General features: G+C 42.3%; 1 protein-coding gene across 1 annotated transcript in view; it reads left to right on the forward strand.

The window, feature by feature from the left end:
- The first annotated feature begins 2191 nt into the window (after positions 1-2191).
- Positions 2192-21448, forward strand: part of ARHGEF26 (Rho guanine nucleotide exchange factor 26) — a 117197-nt gene continuing 97940 nt past the window's right edge. The window contains exons 1-4 of the mRNA XM_019731993.2: positions 2192-2327; positions 2748-3869; positions 5255-5294; positions 8951-9096. Coding sequence (XP_019587552.2) covers positions 2799-3869; positions 5255-5294; positions 8951-9096 — 1257 coding nt within the window. The 5' untranslated portion in view covers positions 2192-2327; positions 2748-2798. The remainder of the gene's footprint in view (positions 2328-2747; positions 3870-5254; positions 5295-8950; positions 9097-21448) is intronic.

The following is a 21448-nucleotide window of genomic DNA, read 5'->3' on the forward strand; positions in this document are numbered from 1 at the left end:
TAATTTAATTGACTCCCCTTTTCCTTTCTTTGTTGTACACACAATCAAAGATGTCTTATGTTTGAATAGATATGATAGATTGAATTAAAACAGGCACTAAGTCTGTGAATTTCCAAGCTTCCCTCAGTGAAGGAATAAAGCCTGGTGTTTTGTTGTTGGTCATGTTTTAGTGGGCATTACGTTGTTGGTTGGAAATGAGGTAAGAAGAAACTGCGATTTCTTCATGATCACCAGTTATACTTACTTGCAGAACCAATATAATTTGAAGAGAAGTTAATTTCTCACATCACCATTCTTATCATAAGTCAGATTATGTCCTGAATTAAGTAACATTTCATTTGTCATTAATTAAGCACTTTTTAACTTAAATTTATTATGTTTTTCCAATGTAAAAAGAATAGGTGTTAGTATGGAAAATGTCCTGTATTAAAAATTGGGTATCAGCCAGATTTCTTCCAACCAAAATATTTGGTAAATATCTAAAATTTTTTTCTGATAAAATTTTTGATGCCATTTCTTTTATTTTTCAAAAATATCTCAGATCAAAGTAATATGTATTCAATGTACAGCATTTGGTAAGTACAAAAAAGTATAAAGAAATATGAAAAGCATCATGCTTCATCTCACCATCTAATTTCCTCCTAGCATTTTTGGCCATTATTTTCAATGTATCTAGGGCAAAAACAAGCAGCCTAACTTGCACACAGTGGATGCTCACTACATCCCTACTGAATGCATGAATGCTGAAAGGGAGCTTGGAGAGCAGCCCACATGTCTTGCTAATAGATTAATTATACAGATCATATGGTCTACGAATCATTTGTCTTCTCAAATTTGCCTTATTCTTCTCACATACTTTGTTTCCCCCCCAAAATAAGACCGGGTCTTATATTAATTTTTGCTCCAAAAGACACATTAAGGCTAATGTTCAGGGGGTGTCATCCTGAAAAATCATGCTAGGACTTATTTTCTAATTAGGTCTTATTTTCCGGGAAACAAGATAGCAGGAGTTTGGCCAGGACACAACCAACTTTCTACTATTCAGCCTCGGGGAACTCTGGGCAGGGTGGTCATTGTCCTCACCTCACTCCTCTTTCATTTATTCATTCAACAAATATTTATTAAGAGCCTGACTATGTGCCCGGAATACAGAGGGGCAATAAATAAACATGGCCTCTGCCCTCATGTAGCATCCAGTCTAAAGAAGACAAAACAGATAAACATAAACACAAGTATATATGGATAATATATATACAAATTGTGGTAAGTGTAGAAAGGAAGAGAATAGGTAGCTGGGAAAATAAATAAGCAGGTCCAGGGGTCAGGGAAGGCACTCACTGATGGAGTGACGATTCAAAAGGTCAAGGAGGAACAAAAGGGAAGGTTCTGAGGCTGTTAAAGTGGATATGGACTAAGGGAAGGAAGAAGTGATGGGGAAAAGACTGGGCTGCAGAGATTGGTATGGCTTGTTGTACCGGACTTGGGAGAGGATTTTGAATTTGATTTTGTGTATGCTTGGAAACCAATGCTACTTTTGTAATTTAAAATGCGTTTTTTTTAAATAGGTAACATCAACGATTCAAAGCACACAAAACCCCAAGATTATTGAATGAAAACTCTCCCTTCTTTCCATTTCCTAGCCACTTAATACTCCTCCTCCGAGCTGCCTGTGTGTAGCACTCCGGAAATACTCTGGGCACAAACAAGCGACCCTAACAGTCTATTAAAAGGTATTTTAAGCAGGGGAGCAACGCTATCGGATCTGTGTTTTAAGACCATCCGAACGCTGAGAGGAGACTGGCTCTCTGCGGTAGAGATATGCGCTCATACTCACGTATTTCGCAAACCCTATTCTGCCTGCATTCTCGGTTTCCACACAGGACAACCCCCTGGGGCCCAGGGCTTCATAAATTGCATCCCGGCAGGGAGCCCACACTCGTTCCCACGCTGTGCTCCCAGCAACCACCGAGCGCACCGGGAACTCGCCCGCTGCCGCTGTCGCCGCAGCCTCCAGCCAGCACCGTCAGGCTTGGAACCCCGTAGCTCGGCACCCAGCCCAGGTGTGCTTGTCTGTTTTAAAGAGAGGCCGGGCCGGATCAAAGGCACGCCAAGGCTGAAAGGCACTGGCTGGCGGCTGTATCCGACAGAGGCGGGCCTGGCCTGGGCGGGGCCAAGGCTGAGGGCGGGGTCGCGCTTGGGGGCGGAGCCGACGCCTCAGTCCGCATCTGAGCTCTCCAGAGCTCCCGCCACCGCGCTTGGGTCCGGAACCCGGGCCACCCACGGGGCGGTGGGCGCACCTTGGCCCCTGGCTCTGCAAAGCCCGGAAGGTAGGTCTGCCTAGGATCCGGGCAGTTTGAGCGCGAGGGAACCAACGACAGGGGCAGGCAGCTGGATGACGGCGGAGAGAGCGTCCGCGGCGAGTTTCCCAAGAAAGCTAAACTTGTCCGAAGTTTACTGTGCATCAGCTTGCACCCGGCGAACTGGTGGCGGGCTTTTTCCGTGCGGGTGGTCTTTGGGCGCGGGAGAGACAAGTAGGTAATTGGATTAATCTGCTTGGGAGCAGCCCAGATTTCTGTTCCGGATGGCGCAGAGTGGTGGGCGCAGTTTTTGCCCGAGAAAGGGAGGGTAAATGACACGCAGTTGTGTCCGGCTCCGCAGCCGGGTGACCGCCGTGCTCCGAGCGCGCGAGTCTGCACGGTGTGCCCGGTTGTCTGGAGTCAAAGATCTGTGATTTCTTTCCTCTTTAGGCAAGACTACCTGGGGGCTGTTCCTCGTGGGGCTGACCCCCAGGCCCCGCTATGGACGGCGAGAGCGAAGTGAATTTTTCTAGCAACAGTTTAACCCCTTTGTGGCGGAGGCGGTCAACCCCTCAGCCCCAGCTGCTGGGCCGGAGCAAGCCAAGACCTCAGTCTTACCAGAGCCCCAGCGGGTTGCTGATCACGGATTTCCCGGTGGAGGACCGAGAGCCGCTCCCCTCGGCTCAGACTCCCGCCCAGGTCCCCACCACCTCGAATGGCAGGAGTCCCCTGCTTCTGTGCGTCCATCCGAGGGTCGTGGCCAATGGGAGAACGGTCTCCCCAGAGTACAGAGCAGTCTCTCCTCGGCTCCGTCGGCCCAAGTCACCCCAGGCCCCCAAAGCAGCGTTGGGCGGCTCCCCGAAATTCCCAGCGAATGGAACGGTGACCTCATCTGCGCCGCAGCCGGAGGCGCTGCGCCCCCCGCGGACTCCTAATTCATCCGCCCCCTGCAGCCCGGAGGACCCGACTAGATTGACTGCCAGCCCCCTGCCTTCGCCGCCTACAAATGGGTTTACCCCTAATACCGACTCCACAGGCTCCCGTTTGCAATCCGACCAGCTAGCGAAGGACTCTGAGCGGGGACCCTCGAGACCCTCCCCTGCGCCCCAGAAAAGGTCTGTGGAACAAAAACTTCCCCTCCAAAGGCTGCCCTCACAGGAGAACGAGTTCCTGGAGAATCATTCAGTGGTTTTGAGCACAAACAGCCCCGCTGCCCTCAAAGTGGGGAAGCAACAGATTATTCCGAAGAGCCTGGCCTCGGAAATTAAACTAAGTAAAAACAACAGTCAGAATGTGGAGCCCCACAAGAGACTCCTGAAGGTGCGCAGCATGGTGGAGGGCCTCGGAACGACTCTGGGCCCCGCAGAGGACGAGAGCGAGGCAGAGAACGACGTAGACAGCCCGGGGTCTCTGCGGAGAGGCTTGCGGTCCACGTCCTATCGCAGAGCGGTGGTCAGTGGTGTTGATTTTGACAGTCCTACCACCTCGAAGAAGAAGAACAGAATGTCCCAGCCGGTTCTGAAAGTAGTGATGGAAGACAAAGAGAAGTTTTCCAGCCTGGGAAGGATAAAGGTAAGAGTGAGCAGGAGTGTGGCATGTCACCCCGGCATTCACTAAGTCCAAAGTGAAGGGGTTGGGAGTGGGGAGGAGGAACACAGAGGAAACCAGAAGTTATATTATCTTTTAATTCTGTTGTTTGTTGATCAGACCTGTGCACATGTATGTGTTGGCCATTCTGTAGTTGGCAGGCACAGCCCAAGTTAATGCAGCTTTGTGGGAGTAAGGGAACCTCCTACCATGCTTTTAACTTTCTAAGATCAGGCAAAAATGTGGGGGACAAATGAGGGAAAATACAGCAGATTAAGTATTGGCTGTGTGAGTCCTGAACAGTTTTAATACAGGTGGCTGCAAAGGGGGTGGAGAGCAGGCATGGATTTGCCTCCTGTCTGTGTGGTCAGGCTGTCTGGTGCTTGTTTAGAGGTGTCAGTCAGTGGTTGCTGATTCTTCACAGCTGATACAGGAAAATACTGATGTCCTTTGAGACCACTGATTATTTTAATTATTTACCTTAATTATTTAATTATTGATTTTTTTGAGTGGTGATCACACACTAAATACCTGAGGTTAAAATGTGAATTTAAATCAGGTGCCAGAATCACAAGATGCAAGAGGCACTAATAATTTGTCATCTTTGTTACTTGTTTCTGTCAACATGGCCTTTGGTTGTATTTTATTCCCGTTTTTGCCCATTTGTCCTTGAGCGCATTTAACAAGTTGGTAGCTCATAATGTCAGGTTCCAGTAAACTGTGTGGTATTGCTGCTCCCTGATAAAGGCCTAGGAGTTGCACTTGTTAAAATATTCCCAAATATGACATTAAGAGGTAGGGAAAACTAGAGAAGGATGTTTTGGAATCTGCATGCGCTGCCTTGTCCAGAATAAAATGGATCTCAGCAAAAGGACAGAAATTCATTTTGGCAGCCACATCTTTTCTTGATTAATTGGAGAACTGGAACCAGTCTATATAAATGTCACATATGTAATTCACAAGCAAGCGTGTTTTATTTTAGATCCTATGGCCTCAGAGAAATTACATAACATTCTATGTTTTTGGTGTGTTTTTTTCCCCCTCAACTGCAAGTATAGCAAAGTTCAATTTAACAGTGATAGTGAATCATGAGTAGTGAAATGAGCTGAACTGCTTGCTGGTCATTTGAGGATTCTCAAACTGTTTTGACAGGGTGTGAGGGACGTTGTACATTTTATTTCACTGTTTTAGTGAATTGTAGTAGTCATATGAGTGAACCACTCCAAGGTGGATTTGCTGTATGCTTTGGGAAATCTAATGAATGGAACAATAAAAAAAGTACTTTTTCTTAAAATAGTTGTATTTTCTATTTGGCTCATTCATACATAGTTTGCTTTGCTGTTTTCTTTTTTGCTTTTCTTGTTTCTTAGAAAAAAATGCTGAAAGGACAAGGACCATTTGATGGGGAAGGTAAGTGTTTGATTTTCCAGACTTTTATTGCTGTTTCAATGTGGAATATCAATTATAAGTTGAAATCCAACCGCAGTTACAAAAACACTTAATATGAGAAGAATGTCCCGCTTTTTCCCAAAATTGTACAGCACAAATCACTGCACTAAGATAAATTTTTATCTAGCAATACCAGCAGTGAATAAAACTAGTGGCTTTCTTTGTAAGCTGATAACTGTCAGCCAATATCCTGAGATTTTTAATTCTCTGCTTTTTTAATTCTTCTCTACTCTGCCTCCATCTCTACCTCCATTCCCCTCCCCACCCCCCGACCCCCAAATGGAAAAAGAGTAAGAACAACTTCTAGGTCTTTAGTTAAAAATTCTGAGAGTTTGGCATTTAGATCTTAAGTCATTTTTCCTTAGATCATATTTCCTTTGACATACTACTCTTTTCCCCATTTTAGTATATCATTTCTGACTTCCTATTTTCCTTATCAAGTTTCAATTTAGGGGAAATCTAACTCTCCTGGCCACAGAAACACATGCTTAAGAATTTGTAACCCATATAGTATTTTTGTTAAGGGTCTCAGAAACAAAAGCAGCTTTAACCAGGTGTTCAATCCCTAATCAGATTAGTGGGCTTTGTGTAAATAGATGGGTCAAGTGTCAGCCAGCTGGAAGAGCATGAAGGGAGCAGCGGCCCCAGCTGCAGCCCTTGTAGGGCTGGTGGAGTTTGGTAGAGGTGAGGGTAGTTCCTTTCTGTCATGCTTTGAAATACTAACATTTTCCAACCATTAAAGTATAATGAAGAAGGGTGTGCCTCTCTATAAGTAAATCTAATGTGAAATCACCCAGAGTTAATAAAATTCCCTATGTGATTCTTATAAATATCATTCCCATTAGAGCATTTAAACATGACCAGTTTATACAGATTTTTTCATCCCACCAATCTTAGGAAACTATTCTCTGTGGAGAAGAAACCCAGATGCATTGCAGTATTATTGTAGCTGGTTTGGCTAAATTTATCTCCCTGATTTTACAATGAGGAAACTGGAAACTCTGAGCGGTTTAGTACCTGTCCACTGTCACACAGCCAGTACTGGGACAGACATGTGATGCTTAGTCCAGTTTGCTTCCTCTTGTACCACTTTATAACCATGAAGTGATCAGAGCATCGACCTAATATCTATTTAGAGAGATGTTTTGCATCTTCTGGAATTTGACATTGATTCTGGGACCTTTGCCTCAAGGGTTAAAAATGTTGAGCATTTTTTAAGTTAGAGGACAGATCACCCCCAGACTAGATCACACCCTTCATTATAACTAGTTTTATGTTGTTTTCTTTTATAAGGAGCTGTTTCTGTTCAACCTCTGGTCTCTTTTCAAATATGATGACCTAGCAATTCTTTTTCCCATACATGTACATGAGGAATGCAGGATTCTTACAGTTAACAACTAACAAGTATGTAACTTAGGAAGCCGTGTGATAGAATGGTTAGAACCTGTGAAGTGGGATCTGGGTCCCTATCCTACTGCTCTGTTCCTCTGTTGAGTGATACTGAGCAAGCATCTTAACCTCACTGAGCCTCGATCTCATCATGTGCAAAGTGAGGCTGACAATATACTGCCAGTGTTGTTGTGGGAATGAAGGAAAAATCATTTCAACAATGTATGCATGTATGTTGTGCCAACCGCTGAGTACTTTAAAGGGCACTAGAGGTAGGGGAAACTTAGTCTTTTCCCCTCACAATCTGCTTTCCATATGCAGAACAGAGAACAGTAAGATCTTACAGAGATCCCAGTATTCCTTTATCACACTGCATGTGGAACATACAGTAGTTGAGAGAAGAGGCAGATATTTACTTGCTTCGGTAAATGGGAAAGGGGTTTCAAACTCAGTGTGTCCCAAACCAAACTGCTAATCTTCCCCATGAAAGCTCAGTCTCTTCTGGTGTTCCCCTCTCCTACTTTCCAGCTGTGGGCCCAGCAGACCTAGGAAGCACCCTTACTACCTCCCTCTCTGTGACTCCATGTCCAGTCCACTCCCCGTCCTTTCTAAGTCACATCACCCAACCTCCATTATCTTTCACTGACCACTTCAATGGCATCCTCAGTGGTAGTCGATGTCTCCTAAGGAGCCCGTGTTTTGCTCCTCTAATCTAATCACACCTTTCTTTTCGGTGGATTCCCATTGCAATCAGGACAAAATAGTCTCTCTACAATGTGAAAGAAACTCATTCCTTTTGTACTCTGGACAAAATTCAGTTAACATTGGCTGCAAAGCTCTGTTTGATTTGGACTATCTGGCTCATCTCCCTAAACTCATCTAGAGGACAACTCACCATTGTCCTCTATTCACCCATGCTCAGGCACCTTGCCGTGCCTTTGTTCTTCTAAGGTTCTATATTTCCACTTGCCTCAGGGCTTTTGCATATGCTTTTTCCTTTAGCTTTGTACCTTCCCGCTTTCAGTTCTTAGGTTTTCATTATTGACACCTCTCTGACACCCAGACTAGATCACACCCTGCTGACAGTATGTTCTCAGAGCACCTGTATATAAATCTTTCAGTGTGTAGTTATGTATTTGTGTAATATCATTGTGTCCTCACCACTACAATAGCTTGCCTTCTTACTCAGCGCAAAAACCAAAGTCCTTTCAATGGCATTGAGGCAAGGCCCTACGTGATCTGCCCTCTATTCATCCCTAATCTCCATCTCCTATACTTTCTCCCCTCCCTCATCCTATTTCAGCCACACAGGCCTCCTTGTGGATCCTTGTACATACAGACATACAAAGCCGAGTCCTGCCCCAGGGCCTTTGTACTTGCTGTTCCCTTTGATGGGATGTTCTTTCCCCGGTACAGGTGACTTGCTTCCTTACCTCTTTCAGGTCTTTGCTTAAATGTCACCTTAATGAAGCCTTCTTCAACTACCCTGTTTAAAATCTACATATCTCCCTTGTAACATCCCCCTTCTTTACCCGTTTTTTTTTTTTTTTTTCCCTCCATGACACTTATCAGCATCTCTTATACTATATAAGTTATTTATTGTCACTCTCCCCTCCTTCCGATGTCAACTCTAGGACGGTTCAGATTTTTATCTTTTTTGTTTGTTGTATCCCTAGTGCCTAGCAGTTACTGGCATCTAATTGGAATTTTCTAAATATCAGTTGAATGAATAAATGAACGAGTGACTATTTTTCTCATTAACTTTTTAGTTCATGAGGGCACGAGAAGTGTCTTTTATTTTCTATTTACTCCCAGCCCTTGGCACATTGTAGATTTCTAATAAATGTTAAACAGATAAATGAATGGTGATGGACCTTGAAGGCAAGGTCGGGTGTGAATTCCATTTAACCTAAAAAACAGTGATTTAACAGGTGTGATTATGCTGCATGGGGGGTGGTGGACAGAGACATGGAAATTTTGTTCAGTTGTCATTTCATGTATGGTCCCCTCCCCTTCCCCTATGTATGAATTTGGGTCAGAGCTGTGTGAATGAGAAAATTGCTTTTTGTTATTGGAATTCTCTTCAGTGACAAAATGCATTTGTCTCTTTGTTTATTAAGCTGGCAACCAAACATTCTATAAACACGGATGTTTGTTTAGAACAGATAGTATAATGATGGGGTGTGGGGGGGACAGTTAGTGACATGTAGCGTTTGTTTTTCTTGCAGAAAATGCTGTCCTATATCAGAACTACAAAGAAAAGGCCCTTGACATTGACTCTGATGAAGAGTCGGAGCCCAAAGAACCGAAGTCAGACGAAAAAATCGTTGTTCACCATAAGCCGCTGAGATCTGCATGGAGCCAGCTCTCTGCAGTGAGTTTACCTTCTTTTCTATCTGCAGGCGTGAAAAAACCAAGTTATGGAAATTATGCGAGGATGTGGTTTTAATTGTTTTCTGCTGGTGACCCTAAGGAGTCAGACTCTTCTTCGATTGTGAAATGTTTCTTGAAAATCTGCAGACACCAGTGAGAATATGAACTTTGACACTTCTGATAAGGAAAATTAGGTTTTGATAAAATAAAGTGCCTTGAGACTGATGGATTCTGGAAACTCTTTTTATTCAGTATCTTTCCTTATTTTTTTATGCAGTGTATATGTAGTGGTAACTTAATATATCCTGAACTTGATCATAATTGTGGCTGTATATACTCATATATATATGTGTGTAAGCATGTGTGTGTCTCTCTGCACAGTGGGGAGCTTGTTACAGTTCTTCTTTGGAAATTTCATTTGATGTAGACACGTTTATATTTTCTTGAAGTTGATTAATGAATGGCATTCTGTTCCATCTTTCTCTGTGCATCTTTTGTGTGCGAACGTCTGACACTTATTTTTGCACTGATGAGTAATTTCTTCTTTCTGCATCAAATATCTTTGGTTTTTAGCCATAATTTCTTTTCCTCCTGGCTTAACAGATGTCACAGTCTGATGCTTCGTTTACTTGCCATGAGTTTGGGCACCGCATTTGTGAGCATCTGATGCATTACCAAGTAGAAAGGAATTCCCATGGCTGGCTTGGATGGTGGGAGCATTGCATCAAGAAACAAGCCAGTACACCTCAGTGAGTCCTTAGGCAAGACAGGAAGAGAGGTGATTCCCTCTTAAGCTGAAATGAGCATTGTTCAGAGTCAGGAATCTCATGCATGTAGGGAGCCCACCAGTATGAGAAAAGGAGTTGTGTGTGTTGGAGCTCAGAAAAGGACCATGGCAATGGCGTAACTGATGACGGGATGCCTTGCAGTTCAGGCTCTTCTTCCCGTCTTCTACCCCGTATTGGAATTCAGAATTCTAGACACCAGGCCCTTTCTCCCTGTCTCCCTCCCACCCCCTAATTTTGTTCTAAGGAGGATCTATTAATTTCCAGTGCCGCCAAGGCGTGCCACCCTTAGTATTATGCCACAGATTAAAAGGCCTCCAGGGACAGGACAAGTAGTGAGAATCAATGCTGCTGGTGAGTGGGGGTCACGGGGGCAGAGGGGGTGGTTGATGAGGACTGAGATGAACAGGCCTTAATAGAAATTGAGCAGCTGCCACGTAGCTCAAACCAGCCCAGTGTTGTCAAATCTTCTGATATTTATTATAGAAAAAGAAATACAGAAATCCAGGCTTTTACAAGGATTATCCTAATTCCAGATTAAAAAAAAAAAAAAATGTTGTGTGAGCCCAACAAAATATCTGTGGGCTAGACTTGGCCCTTATGCTCACTGTTTTTCAATTTCTGTGGTAGTTCTGTGATTTTTGCATGTGGTGAGGTGGTAACACCCCTCTACCGAACTGGCATGTTGGTAGCCATGTACCCTAATCTAATGACCTGATATGCATCTACCAAAGCAGATAATTGGGAACAGTGGGGACAAGGCCCATAGCGGCAGTGTGGGCTCCGAACGGCTATCATTCCATCGTTGGTATGGACCATCCAGTAGTGAATCCTCGAGAAGGAGTCTGTGGATTTTTGAGTTCTCTTTCTGCAGAGCAACTGCATTTGTTAGCGCAAGCCAAAATCCTGCTGTTTTTCTCTGAACACTAACCAGACATGTGCCACTCATACGCTGATCCCACTTAGCTTTAGTACGAACAATCAGGCTGCCATATTTACGCCTCCTGGAGTTTGGTTTTCATTTAGCTTAAAACGTGCACATTAAAATAATACTGCAGCCTTCAGTACAACTTTAAGTATGGGCATGCGTTTTATTTGGCAAACAGTAAATGTACCGATGTGCCTTTTGTTAATAGGGTTGGTATCAAAAGACTAGTGATCAAATATAAAACTATAAAGTGGGTTCTGACTTTAGTGTGTGTTATCTTAGATCTGAGTTGTTCCCAGGAGGCATGTGTATATTTATAGTGTTGCTTGGCAAGCACATTTAATCACAGCGGTGTGATTGGACTTTGGCACCAGCATGCATTTTCTTTGTGCCTTTTGTGTCTCCTTTTCACGTTTAAAACATTTTACTTTAATTTTTTTATTATAAAGTACTTCAAACATCCAGAAGAATTGAAAAACATGTATGTGTACTAGATTTCCAGGTATCCACCGCCCACACTGAACAAATATTGACGTTTAAACACATTTACTTCAGGCCTCTATTTTTTAGGCATATCCAGGTTACCACCCTCCTCTCCAGTCCTTTTCTCCTATCTGCTTCCCCAGGGGTAATCACTGTCCTGAAGCCCTCTTCTGTCCTTCCCACGTGGGTTTTCTGTCCACCAAAAAGATGCAAGTGACTCTGGATTTTACGAAAGTAAATATTTTAACAAAGAAAAGAGCTATTACTTTTTTAGACGCCTAGCAGTTGGTATGTCCAGGTTGCATTCAGGACCCTACAGAGAAGGGGCTTCATGAATTATGAACAATGTTAGGATGTTTTTCATAAAGGATCGGCACCTCCATTTCTTTGTCTGACCTCATGCCCTGGTCCTTCCTTGTAAAGGGGCTTCAGAGTTTGGGGCAGGTCTTGGAAAACTTCTGTTTTTTATATATTTTTGACAACATCTTTCCATGCTTAGCTTTTAATATACCAAATTAGTAGGGTAGCCCCTATTTAATCTTGCATATATCATTTTAACACAGATCTCTGCTTTAAGTAAGGCCTCGATCTCAGGAAGAAAGTGGGACAGCGTTTTTTTGGCAAAGGGTTAGATCTCAAGCATCTATCTTGACTTTTTACTTGGGAGGTGTGTGTGTGAATATTAGCTGCTGCTGGTTCTGTTATTTTCTACACATTTTTATCTTTGTTGCAAGCACGTGCCTGCCTCAGGATGATGCAACTTTTCTTATCAGTTGACTGTAGGAAGCATTCTGCATGCAAAAGACTCTTTAGAAGTGCGGCAATTAACAGTCATTTATGGTTGTTCCATAAGGTCTTTAAGACTTTAGACTGTAATGTCATTTGTTTTAGTGTGATTGCTTATGATATCTCTCCTTTGGTTTCATTGAAGAGCACACAAGTGACAGGTGGCTCTCCATTTACAGAATTGGGGACAGATTTAGTAGTGTTGTGGTCATCTAGGAATGAGGGAGAATGAGAACTGTTGACGAGAGCCCTTTAATGGGACTTCCGTAGAATAATGAAGTTTAGATTGCCACAGACTTTTCTGGTTGGATTACAGTGAATGAATGAATGGTGAATGGGTTGAGCAATGGGGCTTTGCTAGCAGGCTGTCCATGGAGAGCTGGGATGTTCTCTGTAGCAAGGAACACGACCTAAGCTCCTAATTTTGTAAGATGCATACAGGCTGACTTTCTTCATTTAATTCTCGGAGTGTGTTTATTCTTAATTGGAACTATACGATTTCTTCATTCCAGGGAGTATAACTTTGTGCTGTTCTTTAGGCATTGAGAAACACTAGTATATGAGAAATGATTTAAAGGATCATGATCTCTGTTTTGAATTGGTCATAATGGAAAGGATTTGAAGTTTTGAACTTGAAAAGGTGTTTTTTGTTTTTTGGGTTGTTTTGACCTTTGGAGATTTGTGCCAGAGACAAGAAACCTGCCACACACAGGTGAATCTCCCTGCCACTCACCTAAGATAGCAGTGTGAGTATTAAGCCAAGAGTTCTTGGATCTCTGGGTAAAGCTTATGGGTTTGAAGAAAAGTACTGATTGTGTTATTATCTGGGATAGAATACTAAGTACTTGTTACAGGTAGGGCCAAGTGTGTAGCGGCTGAGTCCTGGATGCAAAATGAGCTTCAGGTTTTCCCTAAGCTTCCTCCTTTAATGGGATCCCAGAAGTATTTAAGTATTACAGAAAATAAAAGCTAGATCTTGACTGGAGTCTTTTGGCTTTTTTATCCTGATTCCCCTGCCCAGCCCCCCATCACGAACTGTGCATATACTGAAAAATGACTGTTGTGAACCAGGGTTTGTTTTGTTAAGTTCAGTGACAGCACCAAAGCCACACTCACCGGCCGTGCCCTCACCCCACTTATTCACCATGGGGTGTGTTTGTATAATTTCCATCACCTTGACACGCCAGGTGCTTCTGAAAAGAGTGTTCAGGCTCCAGAGGCAAAAACAAGCACGCTGGCAAACTTTCCACTGAATTCAACACCTAATATAGTCATCTCTACTTTGCTCTTCATTTGTGTGTGCTGACATGTGGCTTTATCAGTAACATTCAATATTTTGAATATTTCCTCAGTTTGCTCAACAGTTTTAAACTCTTTAGTCAGGGACTGGTTATTATATTTTTATCAAAGTATTTCTTCAGCTGCCCTTAGTGTGGCTAACAGTGTAATAGGAGACCTAGAATTAGGATCTCAAGTCTCTTGAGTGCTAGGCTCACCTCTTAAGGCACATATAGCTTGCCTCTGGATGACTTTCTGGATTTGCCAACACGAGAAAGGACAATTTGAAAAATGTCACTTTTGTTATGAATATAATTTCGTTCAGTTGATAATATAACAGACACTGGAGTCTTAGGAGTTCGACTGATGGGACTTATTCTTTTAGAATTTATACTGTTTATTGTGAAAGGCATACTATTTTCTAGTAAAAATCAGAGCTCAACAGATGTAATAAATTTATATATCATTCTGTGTGCAGAAATGCTTAATGCATTTAAAGGTCATAGACAATTTCGTTCTTTTCCCTCAAATTTTCGTACTTTTCTGGAATAATTTTCAGTTGTCCAGTGACTTGCTGCTTAAGATAATCTCTTCAGTTGTATAATTTTCCATTTGTTTTTGCACCACAATAGTCATAAAATTATTTTTTACCTTAGATGGTGATTAAGGCCCCATTGAATGCCTCTCTTAAATGGTTCTAATTCTCCCCTATTCCTAGATGACCACAGCACTGCAGTTAAACCTGTCCCCAAGGCTGTAAATATTTATCTTTTGTGTTTAAAAAATAGAGAAACATTCTCATTTTTTCATGTCTGGCTTAGTTTTAGTTCTCATAGTGTAAACACTTAGTTAGAGCTTTAGACACGTACCCGTCCACACTTTTAAGTTGAACAGTAGAATCTCCTGGAATGTTTGCTTCACTATAAGCAGAAACAGAAATCCACGTGCCTAGACCTGAGACCACAACTAGAGATCGTATTGTAGCTACCCGGGCTGCAGCTGGGGGCCTTCTGAGCCTGGGCCAGGCACGGGGCTCTGTATGGTTTTGCCGTTTTAGTACAATTAAGTGATAGTGTTCTCTTAACATCTCTGAAGATTAATTTTGACTTCCATGAACAGCAGTAACATGTTCTCCATGTGAAAAGGAGTTTAAACATTTCAGATAAGACTAAAGTCTTTTTTGATATATCTGCAATCCCAATCTTTCCCGTTTTCAATTGGTAACACCATTCTCAAAATCCACGTGTATACATTTAAGGGAAAAAATAAAGATTATGTCTGTTTACATAAGTAATACGCTGTACAGATTTTATAACTCACTTTTTTTTTCTGAATGAAGTGTCTTCCAGATCATTTCATGTTTCTATATGATGATCTTCAGTCTTCTAACTGCTGCCTTATTCTATAGGATGGATGGGTGTTTCGCCAGCGTTTCTTCTGGCGGGAGGTTTTACATGCTTTGAGACTCTAATCAAAGCTATGAGCCAAGGAACTTCTTAGAAAAATGCACACATAAGTGTATGTGTAAATACTTGATTATAATTTTTGTTTTTTTCATTTCCGTTTGAAGGCATTGTTTTTTCTTGACTATCCAAATACTGGGAGCACCTTACTGTAGCTCTCTGTGTGCGTATTGAACACCGTTTCCATGTTGTTCATATCACATTTAGAAATTTTTCTTTTTCTGAATTATAGCAATATTGGAACTTGGACTATAGAACCCCTTGTGAAAACTATATACCTGTAGATTGAGAAAAAACACACACACACACAAAAAAAAAAAACCCCAAAAAAACTACTGTGGTTGGAACTGAGCAATTAAAGGACTATTGAGTGGTAGATATGCAAATATCTATGTTATTGGTTCTCCTGAGAGAACAATGGGATGTGAAAGTGTGGGGGTGTGTGCACCAGGCCCTGAAGGGAGGCAGAGAAAAGAGACAGGTGCTCCAAGAAAGTGGGAGGAAATGAGCATAGGGATATTTAAATTTGGTTGACATAAGTACAAAAGGAGACATTTCAGTCAGAAACCTAGACATGGGACTTAGAGAAGAGGGTCTTATTTCATTGGGAGAAAGTCAATGAGAGCCATTCCTTTATTCCTCTAGTCTCTACACCACGCCCTCCCCTGTTCTAGACACTAGAGGTGGAACAAAAACAGACTCCACCTTGCTTTCATGTCCTTACAGACACCCTGAAGGGCAAGACAGACATCAAATAATCCCATAAATCAGTGCAGAATTACAGCTGTGTTGATACCGTGAAGGACATGTTTGTGCTGCTCTGGGATCCTATGGGGGAGGGCACCGGAATGGGCAAGGTGCTGTCAGTCGAGGGAAGGGGGAAAAGGAGGTGACAACAGCTGCCCTCTGAGGCGTGTCCAGATAGGTGTCTGGGCAAAGGTGGAATGGGGGTTGCGGGGCGAGGATGGAGGTGTCCCAGGCAGAGAAAATGTCATGCATGTGGACCCTTTGCAGTGATGGGGGTTAAGAAGAGTTAAAACAAAGTTGGTCCAATGGAGCTTCTTGATCTATTAGGTTGGTGCAAAAATAATTGCGATTTTTGCAATTCTTTGTTAACCTTTTGAACTGCAGTTACTTTTGCATCAACCTAATACTTTGTGGGCTCCTCCTCATTCCTCTGAGCTCTAAACGTTGGAGGGTCCCTATGCTCCGTTCTTGTCCCTCTTATCTTTGCACTCACTTGGTGATCTCATCCAATCTGTGGCCTTAAATACATAATAGGCTTTGATGACGTTCAAGTTTCTATCCCTAGGTGGGACCTTTCCTTGAATTTCCGACAAGGATATCCAACTTCTCTTGTGATGTCTCACTGGCATCTGAAGGCTAAACTGTCCAAAAGGTTACTTCTGGTCACTTCCTTCTCTTCCACCCAAACCTGCTTCCTCCACAGTATCTTTTTTTTTCTTTTTCTCAGCACATAATAACTCCATTCTTCCAGTTGCAGAATCCAAAACTTGGGAACTCTTCCTCACTTTTCTCTTTCTCCTATAACCTACTTCCAATTTGGTGCAAAGCCTGTCACCTTTACCTTTAGAACAGAACCACTCTGCTGCTGCCATCCTGTCCAACGCAGAAGTGGGTTACCCCCATTGCTTCCCAGCTCACCTGCCCTCATCTACCTGTGTCCCTTTTAGTCACTTCTCCCTATAGCAACTATATAGTCATGTTTTAGATCTGTGAGCCCGTTAGAATGTACCGAGGTACTGTTTATTTGTTCTCAACCCTCAAGTGATTCCTCCTCCACTCAGAGTAAAAGGCCAGGCCTTCCAGTGGCCAGTGAGGCTGTGTGATCTGGCTCCTGGTTACCTTTCTGGACGCATCTGTTTCTCCATCTGACTCGTTCCTCAGTTACACTGATGGTCCTCAAATACTAGGTGAACTCTGCCTCAGGGCCTTTGCATCCCCTATCTCCTAGCTTACAATAGCTCTTCTTCCAGAGCGCCACATGGCTTTCTCCCTAACACCCCTTTAACCTGTCTTATCTTCTCCGTGATACCTACCCCTCTAACATACCATGTGATTTACTTTTTTGTTAATTTACTTTTTTTTTGTTATTCCCACTGGAATAAAAGCTACATGAAGAAAGAGATTTTTGTCCATTTTGTTTCCTGCTATATTCTTAGCATATGAAATAGTGCCTGACTTATAGCAGTCTTGCAGTAAATAGTTTGATGAATTTTTGAAGGAAGGTATGAATGGATGAATGAATGAATGAATGAATGAATGAATGCAAAAACCTAATCCCATAAGTGAAAATAACGAAGTTACTCAGCAGTGAAAACACCCAGGAAGCTTCTTATTTAGGGGCCATTTGGAGGCTGTTTTTAATTTTTATTTTAAAAGAAACATGCTTGATGGTTGTGTGGCTACACCCTGGATTTAATAAGTGTCTTTGGAACATCAGGGAACTTGTCTTATTCAAAGTTTAGAACTATGTTAGCCCATGGTAGATGTCTGCACACTATGAAATCAAATTAAATTGTACCCTCATTCCCCACTTGGGGTTTCTTTTGGAGATGTGGATGGGTGCCTTCAAGAACAATAGCAGTCGGTAGAAATACAGTGTCATTAGGTAAAAGGAGAGAAGACTCCGTTACTCTGAGGAGTTCTCAATAACTGGGGAAAGGCTCTAAACCACTGAACTTTGGATTGTGGAAATCATCCATCAGATTCTTATATTTGCCCTCTTGACCTTAGGTGTCCCCTGTGGTGTCCCGTCCCTGAGTCCAGTGATGGACTATTTCTAAGGGCCACATCCACACATTGATTTGTCTCCAGATTATTGGAGACGTCGTCACCATCAAAATTCCTATTGGATCTTTAAATATGGAAGTAGTGCTTAAAAATGTGTTTCTTAAATTGTGTCGATTTATCCAGAGTACTTGATTTTCTGCATGGTTAGTCTGTACTCTAATGTCTTAAGGTTATTATGGTATTTATTATCTGTATACCTGTTGAGATAAGGGCTATAGAGCCAGTGGACAGCTACTGCAGAAGGAAGTACTGTTGACAGTGAAAGGAAATTGCAGATTATTCTCCCCTGTGGTGTAGGAGATAAACTCTGCCACTTCTCCAACCGCAGGAACACAAAGGTGGAGTAGTTTCCATTTTGGGTGGCTGGAAACCCTGCTTCTGGTAGTGATGTACAAAGGAATATGGTGGTTGTCTGCTCAGCTGAGCAACGGAGAGCCCTTATATCCACCTGGGTTCAAGGTCTCAATGTGAACAGGCAGTGAAAGGGTTGACTTGTAGGCTAGCCGTAGTTTTGGGACCTGCCATGGGGTCATCATGATATTAATTTATTTACATGCAGTTAAATTATTGACCAAACATTTGCAGAGACCTTACTTTACACCAAGGACTGTACTCGATCATTTCGCTACAGTTTATGTAGTCCTTGTGACAGTACCATGAGGGCAAGTGCTGTTTCTCTATGTACATTATATCGAAGCAGCTGTGACTCTGAGATGTTAAATATGGTTGCTGTCCTGTTTTCATAGGGGTGCTGAGATTATCTGGAACAGCTTCTCAAGTTTCCCCAAATAAGGGCTACATGTGCCTAGGATTCTGGAAGAGCAGGAGCCATATTTCCCTCTGATACTTGGTCAATATCGTGACTCAGTACTGTTTTCCTGTTGGCTCTCTTCTTCTCATGGATTGGCTTATTTTTCTTCTTTACTATGCCTGTCTTTTCTCCTTAGAGCTCTGCATACTCAGAGTTTCTGAGTTCTCATAACTTTGACTTGAGGTTACCTAGCATGGTCCTGCTCCATCTCATGTTATCCTTTCAGCTTCCATATACAACTACCCACTTTCTTGAGAGAGAATCCTATTGGATCATATTGGCTCAATCCCTACCCCCCACCAATAGGTTACTTTATTTTCATTTGGCCAGGTGCCTAACTAGCTCTATTCCAATCAGTTTTGGCCTCCATGATGCACTATGGTATGAAATGTGGCGACTTTGAGCTACTTCTTTCTTGGAAGCTTTGAGTAGAACAGCTTTTCTTGCAGGGCTCTGTGGGAGTGTTAAGCGACATGGCTGATATATCTAGTGTAAATTTACACTTGGTGGAGTTGACATTGTAGCTGTGGTCTGTATCAGTGGCCTAACGTAATGAGACATACATTTTAGTTTGTAACCCAGGATGTGTTCATGTGTGCGACTGTGTGTGTGTGAGACCTCAAAATTCATTTGTACATCCTAGTGAATGGGGCAAACCAAACAAACCTAAAACCCAGGACCTGTATTGCAGGAACTTAGAAGCTGGTTTAAAAGACAGTAGACATGAAATGTCTAAGTTAGTTTTTGAAAGAATGTAGGACAAAATGTCAAAATGAATGACGTGGAAATCATAGAGAATAGTGAAGGTCAGAAAACTTCTCTCTAGAAAGAATGATCAAAACTATAATAGATCGGCTACATGGATAGAAGAATAGGACATAAGAGCCCTAGATGTATAAAATATGGCTTGACTGAAGTTTGATACGTAGGTAAATGGAAGAATAATGCTGATTCTGTGCCTGTTTCTCAGCTCTCTTCCATGCAATCAGGTAATTCCTGTCCAGTGAAACCATTGCATGTGTTGTAAATCCCACGTAAAACATCAATTTACTTTATTACTCAGTCTTTTGGAACAGATTTTGCTCAGGTTAGATTTTTATTGCAACTGTAAGAAACTAACTTCAATGTCAGTGGAAGTTACTGTTTTGGAGTTGATCATTCCTGTCCATCTACCACTTTGCAAAACTAATAACAATCAAATAGCAACGAAGGTGTCGGCATCACCTTTATAAACAGGTGTTCTCTTCTGCCAGAGGAGCCACTCAGACCTGCTCTGTCTTTGTCAACCCCTGCTTGACTCACGGCTTCACTATGTGTCTGTGATGTCATGCTCAATTATGCCTCCTCCTCCCTCTCACACTTGCACACCTGCCTGTCATCACTCATTTTCAACACTGCTGCATAAGCCGCTGCTTATTTGGGCTTGACTGAAACCTTCCTTTCTCATTGCCCTCTTTACCTTCGTTCCTTTCTTTCATCTGCTAATGGTCACCTCTCATTTCTCCAGCTTTCCTTGGGGGCAAAAACAAAGGGGAGCAGGCATTGTTGGCATTCTTAAAAATTCCCTTTGTCCGCCCTACTTTTTTTATTTTTTGAGAGAGGGACTTTGAAACATATTTTAGCTTTAATTAAAAATGATGCTTTAATGACAAAGCCAAGGCCCGTGTATGATAGAAAAATCAGAAAGTGCCAATAGAAAAAGAGAAGAAAATGAAAAGTAGTTAAAATCCCTCCTCCCCACTGTTGACATTTTGATATATAACTTTTCAGAGCATTTTTTAAAAGTGTACACAGAATTTTTCTTTTCTTTTAAGCAAATAATAATAATAATACTAAGATTGTCTTATTACCCATATTTCCCCCTTAACAATGTTCTAAATACCTTCTCATGTCATTAAGCCTGCTGTTTTGGAACGCATTGGTTTATCTCTTAACATCACTGTGAGTGATTTTCCACATCATTAAACTATCTTCCACAGCAGCCTTTTGAAAGCCTGTACTGTATTTCACCACATCGGTGGGTATTTGGTTCTTTTAACCAATCCCCATTGTTAGTCATTGGTTCGTTCCTAATTTTTCAATTTAAAGATTCAAAGTGTAAAGCTGATTCACTTATTTAAAACAATTATATTTGAATTATCCTTAAGAGAATTAAACATAATGGTTCAGACTGAAATCTGCTCTGATTTTACATCCGTTCCCAAGCCCTTCTGCTGTTAACCACTGATATTCTGGTCGGCTCCGCAATGTTTCGTTAAACATTCCACTTTGTAAAACTGCTCATCTTTTATTAAACAATTTTGTGAAGTTGCCCTTTTCTACTAAAATCAGGTTCCCTTTCATCCTTTCTTCTGTGTCACCAGCTTTTCATGTATTTTCTACTTCACTTTTCCCCTCTAAATTGTTGATAGATAAAGGAGAACAGCATCTCTTGCCCATCTAGGAGACAGAGAATGCGTAAATTTGGGTCTAGGCTCAGTAGCCCACAGGGGAATGAAGGCAAGTAAGAGCCACAAGCCACAGAGAGGAACTTGTGTAGTGGGAGAAATGTCAGGACCAAGCAGTGAGTTAAATTGCCAGGCTGCCCCGCTGACAGCTTAACTTTGAATACAGCAAAAGTGGTTTCACTACATCTCCAGGGAGAGAGGTGGTTTCCAGGGCATCCAGAGGGAGGATCTTACCTAGTTCAGGGAAGAGTAGCTGCAGCTCACAGCTCTGAGAAATTCAGAAGTGTTGCAGAGTGCTGTGGGTGGTTAAGAACCAGCCTCTGAGGGTAAGGAGGTAGGCCTGGGTTTGAATCCCAGCTTTGCCCCTTATTAGGGCTAATGATTTTTCTGTGATCCTATGTTTTATTTGTAAAATATGGATAGTGCTCCCTTCCTTTGCAGGGTTGCTATAAAGTTTTGAAGTTCTCATGTTCTGGGGCATGGCAAGCATTTGATAGCATGGCAGTTTGAGAAATCAAAGTGGTTACCAAGCAGAACTCTGACTCAGGAAATGGCAAG

Source organism: Rhinolophus sinicus, linkage group LG01, assembly GCF_036562045.2.
Source record: "Rhinolophus sinicus isolate RSC01 linkage group LG01, ASM3656204v1, whole genome shotgun sequence".
Classification (NCBI taxonomy): Eukaryota; Metazoa; Chordata; class Mammalia; order Chiroptera; family Rhinolophidae; genus Rhinolophus; species Rhinolophus sinicus.